Below are 21574 nucleotides of genomic sequence, written 5' to 3' on the forward strand. Positions count from 1 at the left end.
GCGCTTTGGAAGCCCCCATATCAGCACATTCTGTAGTAATGAAAAGATGGTCAGCATCCAAGGTTGCGACGTGACCAGATGCATTGATGTAAAAAGCTCTAAGCAGTTTGACGTCAGAAATCAGCATGATGATAGTACATAAAGAGTGGGTCAAAATTCGAAATTGTGCTGGCTGATTGGAGTACACTGTTGCACGTGACTCAAAGGACCCGGTATCTTCCCAAGACGCCGTGATGACCCAGAAGGGTTCAGCATCAAACCGAGTTCGCAACCAAATCTCAGCCATTGGCGTCCCGAATCGTCGTCCCGAATCGTCAGCGACGCCGAGCAGTCTATTTTCCGAACCACAGAACTCCACGCGATGGCTATCCTCCGTCAGTCGATAGCGCCGCTCCGCGCTGTGCGATGCGTGCGCCAGCCCGCCGCCGCCATGCGCAGCTTCTCCGTCACCGCCAACCGACGCGGCGGCGGCCACGGCAACGAGTCCCAGTTCGAGCCTCCCAGCGGCTGGCTCTGGGGCATCAAGCCCGGCGAGAAACCCGAGCCCGAGGGCTGGGAGTGGCCCATGTACATTTTCTGTGGCAGTCTGGTGGTGGCCGGCGTGGCCCTTGCCTTCAAGCCCGACACGAGGTGAGTTTCCCCACCGAGGGCTGGAAACGAATTCACGCCGCGTATTTTATCGGGAAATGGGAGGGAATCGACACGGAACCAAGTTTGGGATACTTTGCGCTAAATTTGGGACGTGCAATTTCGATGGAGGGCGCGATGTGGAGGCGTGGCCAGCCCTGCGTTATTTTGACGATACATACTTGTATCAGATGCTAACTTACTATGCAGTGTCTCTACCTGGGCTCTTGAAGAGGCTCGCAGAAGATTAGAGGCTGAGGGGGTCTTGCCCGACCCCACGGCGTCTCAGAACAAGAAGTGAGATCTGCGTACCGTGGTATAGAGGGGATATGGCATTCAGTTGAGAAATAGAGGTTGCTCTGGTCCCAGTTTGACTTGGACCGGATGCTACCACAAAGCACTGTATATGATTTCAAGCTTTTTTTTTTCCTTTTGTATCGCAAAGACTTCAGTTTCATCGATGGTTTCAAATAGAATCATGATATCTTTTTCTTTTCCAATTCACCCCAACCTGCAATTTTTGCCCGGAAAGTAGCTTGTGGATCTGCTTTCGTCTTTAATTCCAGTCTATTGCTAATAACCAAAGTCTATGTACAGCTCTTTACTTTTCTTCAGTCCCGTCAATTGTGAACGCTTACTGAGGAGTAATATAGCTCCACTCGTGCTCATTGTCGCCGTACTGGATCTTTTCGATCCAGTCCTTCATCTGCAAAGCAATCTCACCCGACTCCTCCGTGTCCTTGAGACCGCAGTTAACCATCTTGCCCTTCCAAGATATCTTACGGACGGGGCTGACGATGGCAGCGGTGCCAGCACCAAAGGCCTCGAGAAGGCGGCCTTCCTGGTCGGCATCGTACAGCTCCTGCATGGTGTACTTGCGCTCGCTAATCTTCCAGCCGGCGGGGGCGAGGTGCTCCCTGGCAAGGCCGAGGATGGAGTCGCGAGTGACGCCTTCGAGGATGGTGCCGTCAAGTGGCGCGGTGATGAGCTCGTTCTGGCCAGTAGCCTTGTCCTTGATGGCGACAAACATGTTCATGGTGCCGACCTCAGTGACGTACTCCTCCTCGCCAAAGAGCCAAAGATTCTGCTGGAAGCCGCGGCTGGCAGCCTCCTGCTGGGGCACGATGCAGGGCGCATAGTTGGCGCCGAGCTTCTTGTCACCGACACCGCCGGGCCAGGCGCGGACGGCGTAGTCCGTGGCCTCGAGCGACACGGCCTTGAAGCCTGTGGGGTAGTAGGGGCCAACGGGGGATGCAATGACGAAGAGGAGAGCGGAGCCGGGCGTACCAACGCCCAGCGTCTTCTGGGTGCCGATCATGGTCGGTCGGAGGTAGAGCGAGTAGCCGCGCTGGTCGGGAATGAAGCGAGACTCGAGCTGCGCAAACTTGGAGATGAGCTCAATCAGGTTCTTGGAGTCAAATGTGGGAAGTGCGATGCGGGCCGAAGACTTGTTGAAGCGCTCCATGTTCTTGTCGGGGCGGAAGAGGCGGACGCGGCCGTTCTTGTCCTTGTAGGCCTTCATACCCTCGAAGCATTCGAAGGCATAGTGTAAAACGCACGTGGCGGGGTCGAGTGAAAGGTTCTGGTAAGGGGTGATCTTGGGTTCCGACCATCCCTGGTCTTTGTTCCATTCAATGGCAAGCATGTGGTCTGTTTGTGGGTTTGTTAGCTGTTGTTGTTGGTCGTGTGCGGCGTGTCCAAGGGCATCGTCGTACCTGTGAATTCCTTGCCAAACACGAGTTCCTCAGGTTTGGTAAGGGCTTTGGGGCTCTTAGTCTTGGTTATACTAAGCTTGGAGGCATCAAGACCACGAAGCTGTGCGGCCTGGCTGTAGAAGCGACCAATTGGCATGGCGCGCTGCATGCGGGCTGCACCCAGAAGGGCTGAGGGCATTCTCAAGGCGGACCGCATCGTGAGTGTCGTCGACGGTCACACGGCTTAGCTGCTTTTGTCAACTACAGACTGCGTATCTGTAACGGCGAAGCGATTGACGAGGTGCTACGGCCGGAAAACGGGTCTTGGGGGAGCAGCGAAAAGAAATATTCGGGGGTGGAGGGTCGGCCGTAGAGGTCTCGCAATGGCTGGATGCGGTACCGGAGCCGGGCTGTAGGGTGCAGAGCTCCAGGGCGCGCTCGACACAGCCAGTGAATCACCTTTATTAGCGGTCACAGCTACCAAAAAGCCCGCCGCTACCCGCTGGAACCCTATCTCGGCGCCCGTACTAGCGCCCCAGTTCTCGGTCTAACAGCCACCAGACCCCAGAGTCCGATCTTAGGCCGCCCTGCCGCGGATGGATATTGAGCTTTTGTATGAATTGCAAAAATTATTTCTTAGTTCATTCTCAAGCATATTGAAACAATGTGTCTTCTCAATTCATTTTAAGTCTTGTTTCTGTCGCTTGTAGGGCTTCCGTAGTAATGTCAGCTATGCCCAGTAGACCGACACTGACTGAGGGCGGAGTGTGCAGCCTACCTGCGCCACACGTGGCACCAACCGCCGACCCTTTGTCTAGGTGGCAGCCATTACAAGACACCCATGCTCGAGCTATCGTCATCGTCGCAAATCCAACATCGCATTCCAGAAAACCACGGCGCGGTTTATCGTAGTGCAGTCGCCTTCTCTCTTCAATCCGGTTCTTTTATATCCCTCTAGATACCAATCTGGGCCCCTCTCTTGTACAACACTCTAGCCAACGACCGTGGCGAGGGCCTCCCCTGAGCGAGGCTCGTGATTGCGACCCGGCCCGACATGCTGTAATACCCTAATCAGCCAGCGCTTCCAAGACAAACATACTTGACAATGTTTTCCAACGCGCTCAAGTCGATATCCGCGACCAACATCACGGGCAACTACACAATCTCTCCCAACGCGACCTCGACGGCTGGCCCGTGGCGAATCTACGATGCAAAGAAGAAGTCGACAGGCAAGCCCTACAGCGTCTTTGTCTTTGACAAGAAGTCGCTTGATGCCCATGGCAACTCTCTGGGCCGCTCCGGCGCCACTTCCTTCAAGAAAACAGTCGAAGAAGTTGTCGAGCGATTGAAGAAGGAAGCTTCCAGCCTGGCCAAGCTGCGGCATCCCAACATCCTCGAGCTCGTCGAGCCTGTGGAGGAGACTAGGGGCGGCGGTCTACAATTTGTGACGGAACCTGTCACAGCGTCTCTGGCAAGCCTTTTACAAGAGAAGGATGAGCAAGAGCGGTCCGGTGGCCCCGGTGGGCGCTCAAGTCGCTACGTGACCGAGGACGCGGATGGCGTGCGCCGCAGGCGGGAACTTGAGATTGATGAGCTCGAAATCCAAAAGGGCCTGTTGCAAATCAGCAAAGCTTTGGAGTTTTTCCACGAGAATGCCGGTCTCGTTCATGGTAACCTCACACCCGAGGCTGTTCTCATCAACTCCAAGGTAGCCAACTCTACTTAGCCACGTCACCACAGCAGCTAACCATTGACAGTCGGATTGGAAAATCAGTGGTCTGTCATTCTGCAGTCCGGCAGACGGCTCCAATAAGCCAACCTCGATACAGGGCATCAGCCTTCACGAAGTCCTCAATCTTGATCCCCGACTACCCAAATATGTCCAACTAAATCTCGACTACACATCTCCCGACTTCGTCATGGACAACAACCTGACTTCCTCGGCCGACATGTTCTCTCTGGGCTTGCTAGCCGTGGCCCTGTACAACTCCCCTCATCGATCGCCCCTCGAGAGTCATGGCAGTCTTTCTACCTATAAGCGCCTCTTTTCCTCGTCATCGACTGTTCCGTCGGGGTCCAACAGCTTCCTCAGCTCACGTCCGTTACCAAAGGAGCTCGCCAACCATGTGCTACCGCGCCTCATTACACGGCGGCCCGCGCAGCGAATGACGGCTCGCGAGTTTCAGGAGAGTGAGTATTTTGACAATATTCTCGTGTCAACAATCCGATTTCTCGACTCCTTCCCGGCCAAAGCGCCGAACGAAAAGTCACAGTTCTTACGTGGTCTTAACAAGGTGCTGCCCTCGTTTCCCAAGTCCGTTATGGAGAAGAAGATTTTGCCGGCCCTTTTGGATGAGCTCAAAGACAAAGAGCTACTTTCCCTGATTCTTCAAAACGTCTTCAAAATTGTCGACCTGCTTCCCTCGGCACGTCGAGCGTTTAGCGAGCGTGTTCGCCCAGCGCTCAAGGAAATATTCGTGACCAACGTGAAGCAGACACAGGAAAAGGACGGCGCTCGAGATGCTGGTTTGATGGTGTTTCTCGAGAATCTAGCTTCCGCAGCCAATAACTGCAATGGCAAGGAATTCAAAGACGGTTAGTAAAAGCCTACGTTGCAAGTGCCCGCTGCTGATTAGCCGAGTTAGACATTTTACCTGTTGTGGTGGCTGCTATCGAATGCCCTACACCCTCCATTGTCGATGCAGCTCTACGTAGTCTCCCGGTCGTCCTTCCTGCCCTCGACTTTAGTACTATCAAGAACGAGTTGTTCCCCATAGTCGCCGCCGTTTTCAGTAAGACCAACAGCTTAGCCATCAAGGTCCGCGGTCTGCAATCGTTTGTGATTCTTTGCGGCGGCTCCAATGACGGCTCAACCGGCGACGATGGCCTCAGCGGTCTCACCGCGGAGAAGAAGAAGACGTCCTCTTCCACAGCCCTTGACAAGTACACCATGCAAGAAAAGATTGTACCACTCATCAAGGTCATCAAGACCAAGGAGCCGGCTGTCATGATGGCCTCCCTCAATGTTCTCGGCATCGTCGGCGACATTGCCGACGCCGATTTCGTCGCCATGGACATCCTGCCGATCCTATGGAGCATGAGCCTCGGCCCACTGCTCAACCTCAAGCAGTTCCAGGCGTTCATGGCTCTCATCAGGACGCTCTCACGCCGTGTCGAGGATGAGCAGACGCGCAAACTGCAGGAGCTCGCCGGCACGTCCAACGGAGCGACCGCGGCGCCCAACGAAGACTTCCTCGCCTTTGGCGGCGTCACCGGCACCGCGTTCGATAGTGGCTCCAACGGCGCCACGGCCGATGACTTTGAGGCTCTCGTCAAGGGCAAGGCCGTCGCGAGCAGCCCCAACCCAGGCAGCAACGGCTTCGCGAGCTGGGACACGCCGCAAGCCGCCCCGGCGGCTGCAGCCGCTGCCAAATCCCCCGTGAGCCCGCAAGCACCCGCATTCTCGTGGTCAACGCAGACACCCGTCAGCCCTGCCGTGTCCGCCGGCCGCTCGTCCCTCTCACACCAACAGACCAGCTTCCGCACCGTCACGCCAGATCTTGCGCGCTTCGAGCCCATGGCGCCGTCCTCGACACAGTACAGCCAGCCACTGCAGCCTTCTTTGGCGTCGTCATCGTCGTCGTTTGCACAGCCACCTGCCAGTACGACAACACACTCCACGTCCTCTTCCATAAACTGGGGCGCGGCCGCCGCCGCCGCCTCCTCCTCCTCCTCGACACCCAACCCCTGGTCGTCGACGAGCGGCACCAGCACGCCCAACTACGGCAACATGATGGGTGCCGGCACCAACAGCATGGCATCGTCCATGGCCAGCCTGTCCATGGGCGGCGGGCACCAAGCGCAGCGGCCTTCGCTGCCGAGCCAGACGTCGTCGTTTTCGCTGCCGCCGCCGCCGGGGGCCGGCCCGAGCAAACCCGCGGCGTTTGGAGGCATGCATTCCGGCAGCAGCGCCTCGGTGTGGGCGAACAGCGGAAGCGGTGGCGGTGGCGGTGGCAGCATGGGCAGCATGATGGCGCAGCAGCAGCAGCAGCAGCAGCAGCAGCAGCAGCAGAGGACGATGGGGGGCGGTAGCGGAGTGAGCATGACAAATAGCAGCAGCGCCAATACGGCAGGGCAATCAAAGAGCGGACTGGACAAGTACCAGAGTTTGATATAGACGGGAAAGCAAAGAGTACGAGGTTGCGTAGTTGTGGCTCCGCATGTAATGAGATTACAAACGTTTTGTCAATGAGAAAGAATAAAGAAGAAAAAATCAAAACATTCCAAGAATGAGAGAGTAAGCAAAGAGAGCAGGTTGTGAAATGTTTTTGTCCTTCATTATTATTGGTTTCTACATGTGAGTACTCGCCAACCACCCTCATCCGTCTCTGGCACAAGAAAGAGAGAAAAAAAACAAGTTTTCCTTCATAAAGCTCAAACGGCGTTTGAATAAGAAAAGAAATTAGCAATCCAAGAGACATTATTGTCCGCCCTCTTGTTCTTTGCTGGTATTGTTGTTTTGCTTGTCCTTGTGCCGCACGATTCGAGTCAAAAAAACAAAATTGCATATGCAAGATGTATGTGCAAGATGCATTGAAAAAAAAGGGCAAAAAAAAAAGGGGGGGGGGCCCCCCCCCCCCAAAGAAACACACAAAGATGATTGATGTATGCCGGCAATCATGGCAAGGGAGAGGCAATGAAGAAAGAAAAAGAAAAATCCGCTTGCAAAGAAAAAGAAAGGAAAAGAAACAAAAAAGAAACAGGAAAAGAGAAAAGAAGAAGAGAGAAAATTAATGGAATAGAAAATGACCACGTCGCAAAAAGTCATCGAGGTAGCGAGGAAAACATTTATACAGAGGATGGTGTAACGGGCTTTCTGGCGTCCTTTTTCACTGCATCGTCCTGGTCTTCTTCTTCTTCTTCTTCCTCGTCTTCTTGGTCGTCGTCCGTCTCTTGGTCGTCGTCGTCGCGGGGTTGGAGGCGGCGAGCCTCAAAGAGGTGCTGGCTCTGGAAGCCCGTCTCGGTGCGGACGTGGACGACCTGGTCCGGGGGCACCATTTCGTGGTCGAGGGGCCAGCCGAGGCGGCGGCACAGCTCGGCGACGACGACGTCGCAGTCGCCGAGCAGGTCAATGTCAAAGTTGATGTGGGTGACGGGTTGGCGGGAGACGTAGATTTGCGGAATGTGCGGGGGCAGCCAGCTGACGATTTCGGAGACGGGCGTGACCTTGAGGGAGGTGCCGATGACGATGACGAGGTCGACCTTTTCGCGGTCGTTTTCCGTCAGGCGACGCGAGAACTCGTCGGGCAGGGCCTCGCCGAAAAAGGTAATGTCGGGCTTCATGACGCCCGTGGCGGGCACGTGGTAGGCCGAGCTGCGGGTGCCGTCGTCGTCGTCGTCGGAACTGTCATCGGGGACGGTGGCGGACCAGCGGCGACGCTTCCTCTCGGTGGTGCGGCGGCGCTTGGACGACGACGAGGCGCGGCTGGCGGCGGCGGAGGCGGCGGCCGCCTGGGCGCAGCGCGGGCACCTGGGGATGACGCCGGCGCGGATGTCGGGGAAGATGCGCTCGCCGGGGATCTGGTAGGCGCACTGGACGCAGGAAGCGGTGCCAAAGGAGCCGTGGCACTGGATGAGCTTGTCCTTGGGGACGCCGGCCTTGACCTCGAGGTTGTCAATGTTTTGGGAGTAGTTGGTGAGGAGCTTGCCGCGCTGGTGCAGCATGGCGATGAACTTGTGCGTCGGGGTGTAGCGCTCCGTGGCGGGGATGATGTCCTTGGCGACCGAGTAGAAGATGGAGGGGTCCTCCTTAAAGACGTCAATGTCAAACACCTCTTGCGGGTCGCTCAGGCCGAGGTGGGCGAGCTTGGAGTAGAGGCCGGTGCCCTTGGAGCGAAAGTCGGGAATGCCGAGCGAGGTGGAGATGCCGGCGCCGGTGATGAGGATAATGTTAGAGCTCTTGGCGATGAGGCGGACGGCGTCCTCAACGCTGTTGTAGCGAGCAATCTTGGCGCGCTTGGAGAGCTCGCGCGTGATGGCGAGCGACAGCAGGCTGTAGTACGACTCGTCGGGCTCGCCTTCGAGGAACGCGGGCGGCTTGATGGCAAAGGCCGAGAGAAGCTTCTTGGCCGTGTAGCGGCCGGCATCCACGGTCCGCTGGCAGAAGACGGCAGGTCCCTGCTCGCGGAGTTCTCTGCGGAGGCGGTTCGCCTCGTCTGGTGTGCAAGCATCGTTGCTGTCTACAAAGGGGAGGGGGGGCGTCAGTCAGCGGGGCCCTTCAAGCAGGGTGTTGGTGATGTGGGAGTGTTCTGGAGAAGAAAGAGAAGTGACATTGGCAGGGGGTTGACAACGTGTTGGAATGAGGGAGAAACTGTAACACGTAAAATTTTCATGGCGAGGGAGAAGAAAAACACTCACGGCTCGATGTAGATGAGGAAGCTGAGCTCTCGTCGGCGATGGCTTCAAAGGTATCTTCAAAGAGCGAATCCGTCTCCCACGAGTCGCGCACGTCGGCCACGCGCTTTTCTAAGTCGGCAAGAGACACTTCAATGGCGGCGTCTTTGAGTTGGGCCGCCGTGGGTTCCGCAGGCAACTTATCGAGCGCGTCTGCATGTGCTTTGCGACGAGGCAGCTTGACGCCCCTCGCGGCGCCACGCTTGGTGCTGCTCATGGGAGCTGGCTGAGCAGCTGAAGTTGCGCCGGGCTGGAGGTGCAAGCGTCGAGGAGGAGGAAAGGAGCGCGTAGTTGGTACGATGAGCCGAGGAAAAGAGTGTAGAATGCAACCAAGAGGTGCAAGAGACTCGGTACTCGGTAATTTGCGGGAAATGTGATAAATGGTCGATCACAAAAAAAGCCCAAGGGGGGAAGAGGTTGGTGGTATAGGGCCTCTTTTTTTTGTCCGTAACAGTCTCAAGAGTGGCCGGGTGAAGGAGTGATGAGATGATGAGACTAACCGCCTATATCTTTTGGTGTGGGCGGAAAGTAGAGATGAAGGATCTGGCAGAGAGAAAGATGACGACGACAAGTAACAGGTTGGTGCGTTGTAGTTAATGCCTTGGCTCTCCTTTTTCTGCCAAGTCCTTTGATGTTGGGCGGAGAGAGAATGATCAGTAAAAAAAAAACGGGTGGCTTGGTATCGAGCTGGAGAAGAGACGGGTTGGGATGATGAGTTGCTGGGAGAGGGGGGGGCAAGAATAAGTGCCGCTGTTGACTTGAAGATGGGCGAATTGTTGTTGAAGACGGACTTGTTATGGCAGAGGGAAGGAGACTGCAGCGGTTGTTGTTGTCGTTTTTTTTTTCTTCTTTGGTAGCGAAGAGGTAATCAAGGGAGAGTTTGGGTCGTTGAAACAACTCGCATATAGGAGAAATTGCCCGAGTCGGGTATGGAATTATAGGTAGCCTGGTGAGGGTTTTGTGTTTGTCTCAGCAGAAGCGAATGGGCCAGGTTGTCAGCTGGTTATGGCTCTCTGTTTTTTTTCTCTTGTTCTTTGCTCTGTGGAAGAAAAAAGGGGTTAGATTGAGGTTTGCAAGAGAAGGCGGGGGATAATAGAAGAGAGGAGGAGGAGGGGATGGGGAAGAAAGAGAGAGAGAGAGAGAGGGAGAGGGAAGAGAGAGAAACGAGGGAATAGGAAGAGAGAGAGTGTGCGTGAAGGAAGAGAGAGAAACAAAGGTTACTTTTTTTTTGGCTCTGGCGTGTGTCACGACGGTTTACCATGCACTTGGTAATTTTCAACTTGGCCAACCGTGCTTGGATGCGATGGCAAGATGAATATGCGAGCCTGTTTGCCGTCTTGAACAAGCGAGCAATCAAAGGGTGGATGGCGCAGCGAGTTGCGAATTGCGAATTTTGAATTTCTGATAGGATGGATGGGCTGCCGGTATTTTGAGGGGGAGCTTGTCCTTGACGTTTCTGTTTGGGGAGACAAAAGCGTCGTTTGCTTTTTAGTCCTCTTTCTCTGCTTTTTCTTCTGTTCTTTTCTGCCTTTATTTCAGGCGACGACGTAAACGGTTGATTAGCAGCGCTTCTATGCTTCTATGCGTGCCAGACCAAGAGAGGGAACACACACGCCACTTTTACTTTGTGGCCGACGTCTGGGTATCACACACGGGGGGGGAGGGGAGAAGGGATGGTTCTGTCGTGTTTGTGTATTCAAAGCGAGCAGTTTCGAGGAGCAAAATGAAGAGTTTGCATCTATGATGATTAGCAAGGAGGCTCGGTGGGTGTGTGTGAGAGAGAGAGAGAGAAAGAGGCGGTCGCGAGAGCCAGTTGTACCCAACGAGATGCGAGATGCACAAACGGCGGCGTGGGGGGGAGAAGCACAGTGCCAGCAGTGGAACAAGAGTGAAAGAAAAAAAAAGACAAAAGAGAAACAAGACACAAGCCAGAATAACCACAGACAGGACTGACTGACTGACTGGCTGGCTGACTGACTGTCGTGCCCCTCATCATCAACACTTGCAGGTGGCAGTGGCCCGGCCTAAGCAGAGTCTAGACTGACTTGACTGCCATTATTGTTACCATTAGGCCACCATGACGGCTTCATTAGGCGTCAGCCATGATGAAAAACCCGTCTCCGACTCGTTGTACCTGTCTCTGTCTGTTGAAACCTTGATTCTTGCATTATACAGTCTAGAAGGAAAAAAACTCGTGGGCTTACAGAAAAAGACGGACTTTTACCACATCATTCCCTTTCTCTCTCTCTCTCTCTCTCTCCTTCTTCTCCCTCTCTCCAGACCATCAACGCACCGACAACACCACCCAGTCCACACATGGCCTTGTATGCTCTATATCATGTTTCACTCCAGAACCCTACCCGAGATGCCGACTGCCGAGACTGCCCACAACAACTCAACGCCGCTCTCTCGCTCTAGCTCTACCGATCTTGACATGGAACATCATCCAAGATCCCTCCCCGTCTTTTCTACGTACAAAATTTCAAAATCTCCAATACATCGAGGTGCCTTGCCTAAATCAAGAAAATAAAAAAAAACAGCCAGGACACTCTTCTCTTTCTAATTCCCCCCTTCTTTCCCTCTCGAAACCATGTGCCATGATGTGTGTTTTTTATTATCTACGTTTGAGACCACAAAAAAGGGCACACACCACCTCCTCCCCAAGCAACACCACCAACAAACACGGCCAGCACATCACCAACCAGAGACGACAAAAAAGCTCCCTATTCACTCATCATCGCCCATTCTCTTGCAAATGCAGTGCAACGTCATCCGATATCTGTAAAAGCGTAAGCCCCTCTCCACTCCCATGTACGCGGGCCGTCACTGTTTTCGCAAAGCCCGCCATCAACCGCCTCCCCCCTCAGGCCCGATCACAGGCGCACAAAAAACGCTGTGCCATACAACCACCAGAGGCGTTTCTGGCAACTACCGAAGCTCCTTTTTTTTCCCATCTGCCTCCCATGATACGAGGCCCTTTTTTGGTTGGCTCTTCGGGCGACTGCATGGACAAGCTGCTGCGGGGAGCGAAAGGGGTGGCCAAGATGTGTGGTTGACGTGGTAATAAGGGGAAAACATGCCAACCACCAAAAGCAGAAGTCTTGCTACATTGCGCACAACGTGAACAGAAAGACCTGGAGCCCGTAGATTGACCGGGGGGGCAAGGTCGAAAACGATGTTCACGTGTAAGTAGTTGTGGAAGCGAGTCCTCCGATAACAGGTGCAGCCCGAGTTGTTGTGTCATTGATGACCCTCCCCGGCCGCTGTTGACGAGGGCTGGCTGTAATTAAAAGCCGTCTTCTTTTCTTCTTTTTTCGTCTCTTCTTCGCTGATAGATCGCTGCAAAGTGCTGCCGTGGCAAAAATGTCTGGGCTTTTCACTCTTTGTTTTCGTCCGTCGTTGCTCGGCTTTACCAGCCGCCATGACGAGCGAGCCACGAAGCAAATGAACTCGAGCAAAGGGCAAAAGTCACGGCCGGGTATCTTGACAGACTCTCTCATTCCCACCGATCCAACGGCTATTTCCCTTTTTTTTCTTCCCATTTCCTCCCTCACCTCCTCCTCGCCGCTGGAAACTACCGCGGCAACGGAGGGGTACCAAGCAGTGGCAGGAGGAGCAGGAGGAGGAAGTACGCATTTGCCAACAACACACGCTGCACAATGAAAAGAGTTCTCCCAGAAACAAACAAAATCAAGAAAAACCTGCATCTTATTGACTTTCCTCTTCTTCTTGAAGTCGTCCCAAAAACTGCCGGCCATAGTCCGGGACAACTGCAACTGCATCTGCTTCTACACACACACACGCACACACACACACACACACGCATTGTTCAACTGACAATGTCTACGGAACCAACGCTCTCAGACTTCTGGATTGTTCAAAATACCACGTCCCGCGAATGATGCGTCTCGGGAGGCAAGAAAGGGCCCCGTAGCGACCTGCAAGAAGCCTTCCCTCGTCAAAAGCCAAGTCATCTGCCTTTGCCAAGTGAGTGGTCGTGTCACGTCAAACTAGCCAAGCCCGATCAAGGGTCATCACGTACAACAAACTTCATCATTTCAAAATGTTTGAATGTGGTATTCCATATCTTGTTTTGTTCGTCTATCAAATAAATATGTGAGTGGCCCTTGGAAAAAGGAAAAAGAAAAAAAGGAACCAAGAAACGACTGTTGGGCTAATCCAACAAGTCTTTTTGTTTTTTACTCCGGACTCGACATGATGGAATGGTAATGTAAAAATAAAAAATTCCCTCTAAAACATAAACGATTGTGACCCGGTAAAGAGTAGTAATTATACAAGCGCCTTATTCTCCGGTTTGTTATTTTCCATGCAAAACCCCTGTTTAGTTGTTGTTTGATTCATTATTATTCGCATTGGTTTCCGTCTCTTCTCTCTCGTCAACGGATCGTCTACCCATTGGCTGCCATCCCGCTGCAACACCGGCAGCAACGATACCCGCCATAACAGTTGGTGCGCCTAGCGCCGAGTTCGATCTCGACCTGTTGGACCTCGACCTGTTCCTCGATTCCGGAGTAGACGGGTACGGGAAGCTGTCTTCGCGTACAGGCGTCGGCGGGGCGTTCACCGAGTTGGAGCGCGAATGCGACGGGCTGCGTGAGCGAATCAGCATCTCCCTGGGGTGCTGCATGGCGAACTTGAGGTTGTTGAGGCGGCCGCCCTTCATGCGACGGATAAAGTTGAGCTCGTCGCGGACATCGGCTAGGGGCTCCGGGTACATTTCCATCTCTTCGTCCGAGATGGTCACGCCTGGGATCTTGTTGGAGCGGCCCTTGAGGAAGCTCGGAACCAGAGCTACGACCAGCGAGTCCGGAATCAGGCGGATGATGATGCCGACGGGGATGGAGAAGAAGCCGAGGACAATTGCAATGGCCCACATCGTAGGCGACTGGTAGTTGGCAATCTGGAACGCGGCACCTCCAACGAAGATGATGAGGACCTGGCCACCACACATAATGGCGTTGATGGCGATGAAGAACCAATTCTGAGTCAGACCCTCAAAGATGTTGAAGTTGTTATCCAGCCGGCGGTTGTTCCACTGGTTGAAGATTTGCATCCACACAAAAGTGTTGAATACAAGAGTCGCCTGTTGGTCCTTGGGGGGTACATCATTTGGCCCGGGCAGCGGGAGGATGCCCTTGGGGCTTCCATAATACAGCAGAAAGGTGATAGCGAGCTGGTAGATGGCCTGGCCAATGATCATCTTCCACATGGTCGGAGAGATGATGGATGAACCCTTTCGTTCGGGTTTGCGGTCCAGGACGCTCTCCTGAGGAGGGTCAGTGGCCAAAGCGAGAGCAGCGAGCGTGTCCATGATGAGATTGACCCAAAGCAGTTGCACCGCGGTCAGCACGGATTTTCCATCGTCGCTAGAGACGGCCGAGACAAAGGTGAGAACGACGGCCGTAATGTTGACAGTGAGCTGAAACTGTAGGAAGCGCTTGACCGCATCATTGACCGCACGACCCCATTTGAGAGCCTTGACAATACTGGTAAAGTTGTCGTCCATTAGGATAATAGCAGAAGCCTCCTTGGCGACCTCGGTACCTGCGATGCCCATAGAGAAACCAACGTCGGCAGTTTTGAGAGCAGGCGCGTCATTGGTGCCGTCACCGGTGACAGCGACAGTCTCGCCCTTTTCCTTGAGGCGCTTGACGAGAATCCGCTTGTCTTCAGGGCTAGACCTGGCTAGCACATGGAGTTTGGGGATGATTTCGGCTTGCTGCAGCTTGCTGAGGTTACGAAAGTCCGGGCCTTCCATCACCAGGCTGTTGGGCTGATAAATGCCACATTCTTTGGCAATGGCCTGAGCAGTCAGCTTGTTATCGCCAGTGACCATGCGTACCACGACACCAGCGTGCTGGCACTTCTTGACAGCTTCATAGACGCCTTCACGGAGGGGATCCTGGATACCGACAACGCCAAGCAGGGTCATGTCCGTGAAGATGTCTTCAAACTTGACCTCGTTGCTCTCGCCGCGGCGAGCACTCTTGGGAGGCCAGGCCTCAAAGTCGCGATAGCAGAGACCGATGGTGCGAAGAGATCTGTTTGCGTAGCTTTCAATAAGATGACCAACAGTCTCAATGTTGCTTGTCGTCATGGGTGTGACGGAGTCGTCCTTGGCAGGGTCATGCAGGGTGGTCTTGCACTGGGCTAGAAGAATCTCCGAGGCGCCTTTGACATAGAGTCTGAACTTGCCCTTTGGCAGCTGGACAACAATGCCCATGCATTTGCGCCCAGAGTCAAAAGGAATCATCTGCGTAGTGGTGGCGCTTTCGCGAATCTCGGCGACAGGGCCCATGGCCAAGAAGTCTCTAGCAAAGAGCAGGAGAGCCGATTCAGTCTTGGAACCAATATAGGTCTGTTCGCCCTCGACCTCGCCTTCAAAGGCCGTCGAGTTCAGGGCAATAGACTTGAGAAGGAGTTCCTTGACAGGTTCGCTGAGCATGCCGACAAACTGAGAAGGAGTAATGTCGGAGCTAGAGTCTTGGAATGACTCGACAGGTGAATCCGGATTGCTGTAAGCGCGCTGCTTGGCTCCTCCGAAGCGAGTGGTAGTACCAATTGTCCCAGAAACGACCTGCATCTTATTTTGCGTCAAGGTACCAGTCTTATCGGAGCAAATTGTGGTGGCGTTGCCCATGACCTCGCATGCCTTGAGGTGGCGCACCAGGTTTGCATCCTTCAACATTCGAGTAGTGGCAAAGGCGAGAGCTAGTGTAACTGCCAGCGGAAGGCCTTCGGGTACTGCAACGACGATAATGGTGACGACGACGATGAAGATTTCGAGGAACATTTGGCCCTTTTTGGCGGGCGTGAACGAACTGTCGAGGCGAGGGAGGCGGACAAGAAATTCGATGAAGAGAACGATAAAGAGCAACAGACCAGCAGCACCACCAAGTTTGGCAATGTATGTGGCGATGACGTTGAGTTTGGCTTGCAGCGGAGTCATCTCGGGGTCTTCGTTGAGAGCCATGAGAGTTTTGCCGTATGAAGAATAAATACCAGTCGAGGTGGCCATGTATGTACCCACACCTTCCATGATGCGGGACCCAGACTGTATAAAAGGATCCATCTTCTTGAGACTTTCATGATTTTCAATGGCATTGTGGACCTCGTCAGAAGAGCGCTTGGTGATGATATCAGATTCGCCAGTCGTCTGAGACTCGTCGCACTTGATATCAAAGCCCTCGATCAAAACACCATCCACAGGAACGAGATCGCCGGGCTCGAGATGAATGACTTCACCAGCCATGACATCAAAGACGGAGATTTCGGTCGTTTTTCCGGCGCGCACCACCTTGATGAGCCGATCTTGCTTCTTCTTGTTCAATTTGGCAAACTGGCGTTCTTTTGAATAATCATTTAGAGATCCGACAATGACAACAATGGCAATGGCGACAATAATGGCGACACCCTCAACCCATTCAACCGGGGCCTCACCAGGATCATGTTCCTGACCAAAGGTCTGGTAAAGACCAACACCCAGCGAGATGACGGCAGCAATGGAGAGGAGAATTAGGACCTTGTCGTTGTAGGTGATCCACATGAGCTGGAGGAGTGATTTGCCCTTTTTGACGGGAAGACGGTTGTCGCGAAATACGCGGTAACGGTCGGCGAACTGTTCGTCGGCCTTGCTGGCTTTGCTGGCTTTGCTAGCGCGAGTGTCGGTTCGCTGGATGGGGGCAGGGGCAGAGCCCTCGGTGTGAAGCTTGACGTTCTTGCCGGTGGCGGTGGCGTCTTCAAAAGAGACATGGCCGGAGAGGTGGCTCTCGTCGGGGCTGAGGCCGGACTTGCGATCGGTGCGGAGGCCCTTTTCGATGCCGCCGAGGCCGCCGAGCTGGTAAAAGGCCGTGAGGCTTTTGGGGTTGAACATTTTGTTTAGCTGGCCGGGAGTAAAGGCGAAGGGATTGTTGTCGACTTCAAAATCCTTTTCGGTGCCGACATCGGGTTTCAGGGCGGTCTCATCCTTCATGATCTTCTCGTTGCTCAGCGATGAGGACTTGTACTTGTCAGTCTGGGTCGAGTTGGAAGCGACTACCGTTGTTTCGCCATATGAATGTATTGATCTGGTGGCGTCCTCAGATTCAAGGGAATTTTGACGGGGACGAGCGTCACCGGACGGGACGGAGAGGAAGCCGGCGCCTCGCTCGCCGAAGCCGAGGACGGGGCTGGAGACATTATGCGGACTGGTGGGCCGGCTATCTCTGCTGTCAAACGAAGTGTCGGTACGGAGATCGGGGCGCCCGACGCGGTGTGTGAGGGAGGCGGTGGGTTCGGTAGCCAGAGCGGCGGGAGAGACGGTGTCGTCTTCGGGAGGCGGAGTGACGGTCTCAGCAGGTTGGCTTTCCTGGGTCTGCGTCATGTCGAGGGCGCTGGTGGCAGGACTGACAGCCGTGGTGTCAATTGTGATGGTAGGGCTGCAGCAAGGGTGATGATCATGTTAGCAGATGAGCCGACGGGGACGGTGCTGGGCATTTCTTTTATCAAGAAGCAGCGGGAGGTAGCCAGTGTGGCAAGTTGAGAGAGTACGCACGCTCTTCGCCTGCCAGCGGTCGGTGGCGGCGGCTCGGTATCGGTCGGTTCAGGCATGGTGCGGCTTGGTTTGCTGGGAAGAGGCTATGCAACTTGGCTGTCGGTTCTTGGTGGCGAGGGTCATTGGTTGAGGGAGAGCCGCGGGTGGAGGGAGAGAAGAAGAAGAGACGAGGAATAAGGAATGGATGCCGAACTGAAGCCGTATCGAAGAGATTGAGGAGGGAGAGAAGAATATATCGGCAGCAGACCAGGCTCAGGCAATCATGATGACCAAGAGGCAGCAAGGGTGAGTGAGGTAGTAGGACAAGAGACAGTGAGTGAGTAAGGCAGAGGACGAGGTAACGAAAAGGTCAGTCAGTGTGTGGGAGGGCGAGTGTAGAAATGCAGAAGCCAAGAGGCCCAGCTTGTACTCCGTATTGGCAGTGGAGATGATGGGCTGTGGTAAGTACTAAGTAGAGTAGCCTAGGCGAGGAGAGGCCGCGGGGGGGCGTGTTGATGTGTGGAGAGAGAGGGTGGGCGGAGGGCGCTGAGGATATTTCGTTAGGCGCTGCTGTTTGGGGGGAGACGGAGGAAGGGAAGAAGGGAAAAAGAGGCTTGATAGCGGCGGCAGTGAGGAGGAGGAGAAGGCGAAGAGGAGAGGGGGGGGAGAAAACCTTGTTTGAAATGGTTGACGAGCACAAGTCTCTGTAGGTAGGTAGTACGGAGTAAGTATGTAGTATTAGAAAATCGGCAGGGCAAACGGGTCGGGGATGGTGATGATTTTGGTGAGAGGGTGGTGATGGCCCTGATGGGTAGGTAGGTAGGAAATTGTGTAGTGTGCAGGGATATGCATGCAAGTACCAGAGGATTGTATCAGTACGGATACTGAGTTCTGAGTACTGAGTAGCAGTGCAGCACCAGAACGCACCAGCAGCGCCGGCGGCGGCGGCGGCGGCGGCGGCGACAGCGCGAGACGCAGGCCCTTCCTTGGCAAGAGTTTTGGCTGGCTGGTTATGTACCTAGATTAATAATAGGTACCTGGTAGGTAAGCAGACTGTCCGGCAACTTGCATGTACCGGAACATACCTACCTACCAAAGTATCAGTTGCTCGAGCAAGCAAATTGAAGCGTAAGAGGTAAGAACTGGTCAGGCCTCGAGACACCATGCCAGGACTGGTTGGACTGGTTTACCCGCCTACACTTAGCGTGTGTGGCAGTGCAACTGCCTATCCGTGATTGGTGGCTTGGCCTTTGCGGGTCGCGACATGGCCCCCTGTAAACTGTAGGTGCTCAGTGCTAGCTTTGTGGTAGCTTTGCAAGTTGGGAAGCCTGTAATCTGTGCATGCTAGGTACTAATGGGGTGCACAACAGGAAGGGCCACCCCCGGGGGGGAGGGGGTTCCCGGAGAGGGTGTATGGAAAAGAGGATAAAGAAAATGATATCCGTACAAAGTAGGCAGGAGGACGCAGAGTATCGATAACCATGAGTGATTATGATAATAATAACAATAGCAATGTTGCTGTTGTTGACGGATATAATGATAATAATAATGGTAATCTGTACCAATGCACATGCCAGCCCGTCACGAATCACTTTTTTTGTATCCATATTTTAAGGACAGCCAGGCAAGGGCTAAGTACTTACTTGAGCGGGAAAATGGACCGTCATGCACCTGTAAGTAAACTTGGAGGTCCAAACCTACCTGTACCTGCCTACATACCAGCACCTACCAACACTCTGCCGCAAGTATCGTCTCCTTTGTATCCGTACTTTAGTAGTTACTTACGGATTACTCCGTAAGTTTGGCAAGAAGCGCCCTCATCAGCCAGCCGCCGTCCTCGCCCACTTGCCACTCCCACTCTCTCTCTCCCGTCCCTCACCAATCCACCCTTTGTCCCACTGAAATCTCTCTCTCCCCCAGTTGCAGCGCCCACTGATACCCTTCCCGCCCTTGGGCCCTAGGTACTTACATACCAGTATCATTCTTAACGTGCTCCGTCTGATACGCAAGTACAGCGCGCAGGCCACGCGCTGGCCAACCAGACAAACAAGACAAACCCAACCTATTGACACCTATTCCGTATTTACCGTGTCTTCTCTCTACTTGGAAGTAGCAAGCCAGTTGACCCAAGGCAATTAGACTCTTTCATTTATTCTAGCCCTCTTTTTTTTCTTTTGTTTTTTGTTTCCGTCTCCATAAATCTAGCCTGCAGCGAGGGAGGGAGGGGGTGGTATTCAACCGAATACTAACAGCTACTGGTAGCTATTGTGTACAGGGGGCCCCGCCGCATCTGCCAGGGCCCTAGGTTGGTCGACGCTTGCTTTTGCTTGTTTTTACAAAGCATCTCTCTCTATCTCTCTCTCTTTTTATGTATTTTATTTTATTTTATTTTATTTTATTTTCGCATTTTTTTCCCTTCTTGTTTCTTTCCAGACCTCCCTCTCATAACCGGCATGATGTGACTTTCCCACCCGTCACCGGCACTTTTGTTTTGCATGCCCATGTGCTCATCCGTTGATACACCACAGGCCCGAATTACGCGCAAAGATCATTGGGCAAACGCCCTATACCTCTACCTAATAAGCACTTGCCATTCACACCCACTTTCTCGTCAACATGCTCAGTGCTACAACTTTGGCATTTGATTCCATCACAGCATTGACTCATAATTCCTACACAAAGTAATATATCAGTAGGATAAGCCCCCCTCCTCATCACCGATGTCGTGGCATCGTACCAAACAACGTCATCATGCACTGCACCGGTGCCAGCACTAACCTTGTTCATGCCCTTCTGCGGCCCAACATGTAAACACATGACCCATGCTTGCTTGATCTGGCATCACATCTCTTTTTCGCTGTCAATCTACTTAAAATAAACTTGCTTTTGATCGCCCTCTTTCCTCCCATCAGCCGACATTGGCTTTGACTCTTGTTCGTGCCTCGTTGGGCCCTCATGGCATGCAAGCCCCCCCCCCTGGCAAGATTAGCCCAAAACATGGTCGTCCTCCCTCGTACATTCCAGAAATCGAGCCCCAGTTACCAGTAACTACCGGGTTTCTCCCATCATGCCACTGTACAGAGAACACCACGACGCATCATTCTGGGCTACGACATGCCATGTCATGCTGCTGCTGCGGTCATTTTCGACAAGTGCACTGTTGCTCACTCCAGAAAGCATCAATCTTGTATTCGTCGTGGGCATGTGCACATGTCTCCAAGCCCAAAACAAAAAAAGAAGAAAAGAAAGAAGGAGAAAAGAAAAGAAAAGAAAATTGTGAAACATTTTCTTCCACGGCTTCACAGTTGGGCCGCATCTCTCGATCGATTTCATGCGCGCGTAGTCATGCTCAACCCAAGCCAGATCGTAACCTTGTTATTCAACGGTCCTCTCTGCTTAGGGCTCTACGCAGTCCTCCTGTTAGTCATACCTTCAACCCGGCTCATGCAAGTGAAGGATGTGTTGATCAAGATTCTTTATACATACACCACAATTGTTCAAGTCTCTGGCACCTCTTTCATAGTGTCAGAGAGTCCTTGAGCATTCCCCCCCTCCCTTGTGCTCAATGTCCGTCTAAGAAGTTTCCTTTTTCAATCTCGTCGAGGCCCTATATCAACCTGCATCTCAGTAAACTTGCTTGACCCATCGTGGCTAGCCAGACACCACATATGCCGGCGAAGAGAGTTTCATTTTCCTCACGTATAAAGTGGGACTTGACGCTTCGACGCTTTCGTTTTTCGACGACGAGAATTACATCACAACGAGCACATCATGTCGTTATTGGTGTAATGTTTCTACACTCTGGCGCGCCTGGCCAGTTTCGACGTAGTCCAAGCTCTTCGGTCCCTCACTAACTGGTTAGTGAGTGGGGGGTACTGCAGCCGACGATATGCACCCTCAGCTCCTGCGCACCACAGGCAAGTAAAGCTCCGGACCCCAATCCAGACTCTCAGCTAACTACTTGGCCCAGAAGCCTTGCTTATCCAATCTAAGCATTGGCCCATGACATGATTCTTTCCCTTGGTGATGCCAAAGTTCTCCTCTCAACACCGTGGCCAGTGTCCTTTACCGCCTGACTAGCATGTCGTGGCAGTGCATCCCCAACCACGCTGCTTCGCCTGTTGTGTACGTAGTGATCCGCGTATCAAGGGCGGCTTGGGTGGCCTTGCGGTTACTGGGCGGCCTCCCACGTACATTATGTTTTTGACGGCTTCACAACGGTCCGTCCTTGTTCACGCACAAAATCACTCTTGAGTAATGCCATGGC

The 21574-nt window shown here is 53.6% G+C and overlaps 5 protein-coding genes across 5 annotated transcripts; 2 read left to right on the plus strand and 3 right to left on the minus strand.

The window, feature by feature from the left end:
• Window positions 1–361: 361 nt before the first annotated feature.
• Window positions 362–928, plus strand: V2A60_006801 (ESSS subunit of NADH:ubiquinone oxidoreductase-domain-containing protein; the record flags this gene model as incomplete). The annotated part of the gene is made up of 2 exons (XM_083258092.1): window positions 362–630; window positions 838–928. The coding sequence occupies 2 exons, from the start codon at window positions 362–364 to the stop codon at window positions 926–928; spliced, it is 360 nt and encodes a 119-aa protein (XP_083114218.1).
• Window positions 929–1261: 333 nt separating this feature from the next.
• Window positions 1262–2478, minus strand: V2A60_006802 (branched-chain amino acid aminotransferase; the record flags this gene model as incomplete). The annotated part of the gene is made up of 2 exons (XM_083258093.1): window positions 1262–2277; window positions 2343–2478. 2 exons carry the CDS (start codon window positions 2476–2478, stop codon window positions 1262–1264), a joined length of 1152 nt encoding a protein of 383 aa, XP_083114219.1.
• A 948-nt stretch (window positions 2479–3426) lies between these two features.
• V2A60_006803 (kinase-like domain-containing protein) lies at window positions 3427–6498 on the plus strand (the record flags this gene model as incomplete). Its single annotated transcript, XM_083258094.1, has 3 exons — window positions 3427–4029; window positions 4079–4916; window positions 4967–6498. 3 exons carry the CDS (start codon window positions 3427–3429, stop codon window positions 6496–6498), a joined length of 2973 nt encoding a protein of 990 aa, XP_083114220.1.
• A 671-nt stretch (window positions 6499–7169) lies between these two features.
• V2A60_006804 (DHS-like NAD/FAD-binding domain-containing protein) lies at window positions 7170–8991 on the minus strand (the record flags this gene model as incomplete). Its single annotated transcript, XM_083258095.1, has 2 exons — window positions 7170–8560; window positions 8739–8991. The coding sequence occupies 2 exons, from the start codon at window positions 8989–8991 to the stop codon at window positions 7170–7172; spliced, it is 1644 nt and encodes a 547-aa protein (XP_083114221.1).
• Window positions 8992–13116: 4125 nt separating this feature from the next.
• V2A60_006805 (uncharacterized protein) lies at window positions 13117–17384 on the minus strand (the record flags this gene model as incomplete). Its single annotated transcript, XM_083258096.1, has 2 exons — window positions 13117–17212; window positions 17329–17384. The coding sequence occupies 2 exons, from the start codon at window positions 17382–17384 to the stop codon at window positions 13117–13119; spliced, it is 4152 nt and encodes a 1383-aa protein (XP_083114222.1).
• Between the last annotated feature and the right edge of the window lie 4190 nt (window positions 17385–21574).

This window comes from Cordyceps javanica, chromosome 4, assembly GCF_051103115.1.
Source record: "Cordyceps javanica chromosome 4, complete sequence".
Lineage (NCBI taxonomy): Eukaryota > Fungi > Ascomycota > Sordariomycetes > Hypocreales > Cordycipitaceae > Cordyceps > Cordyceps javanica.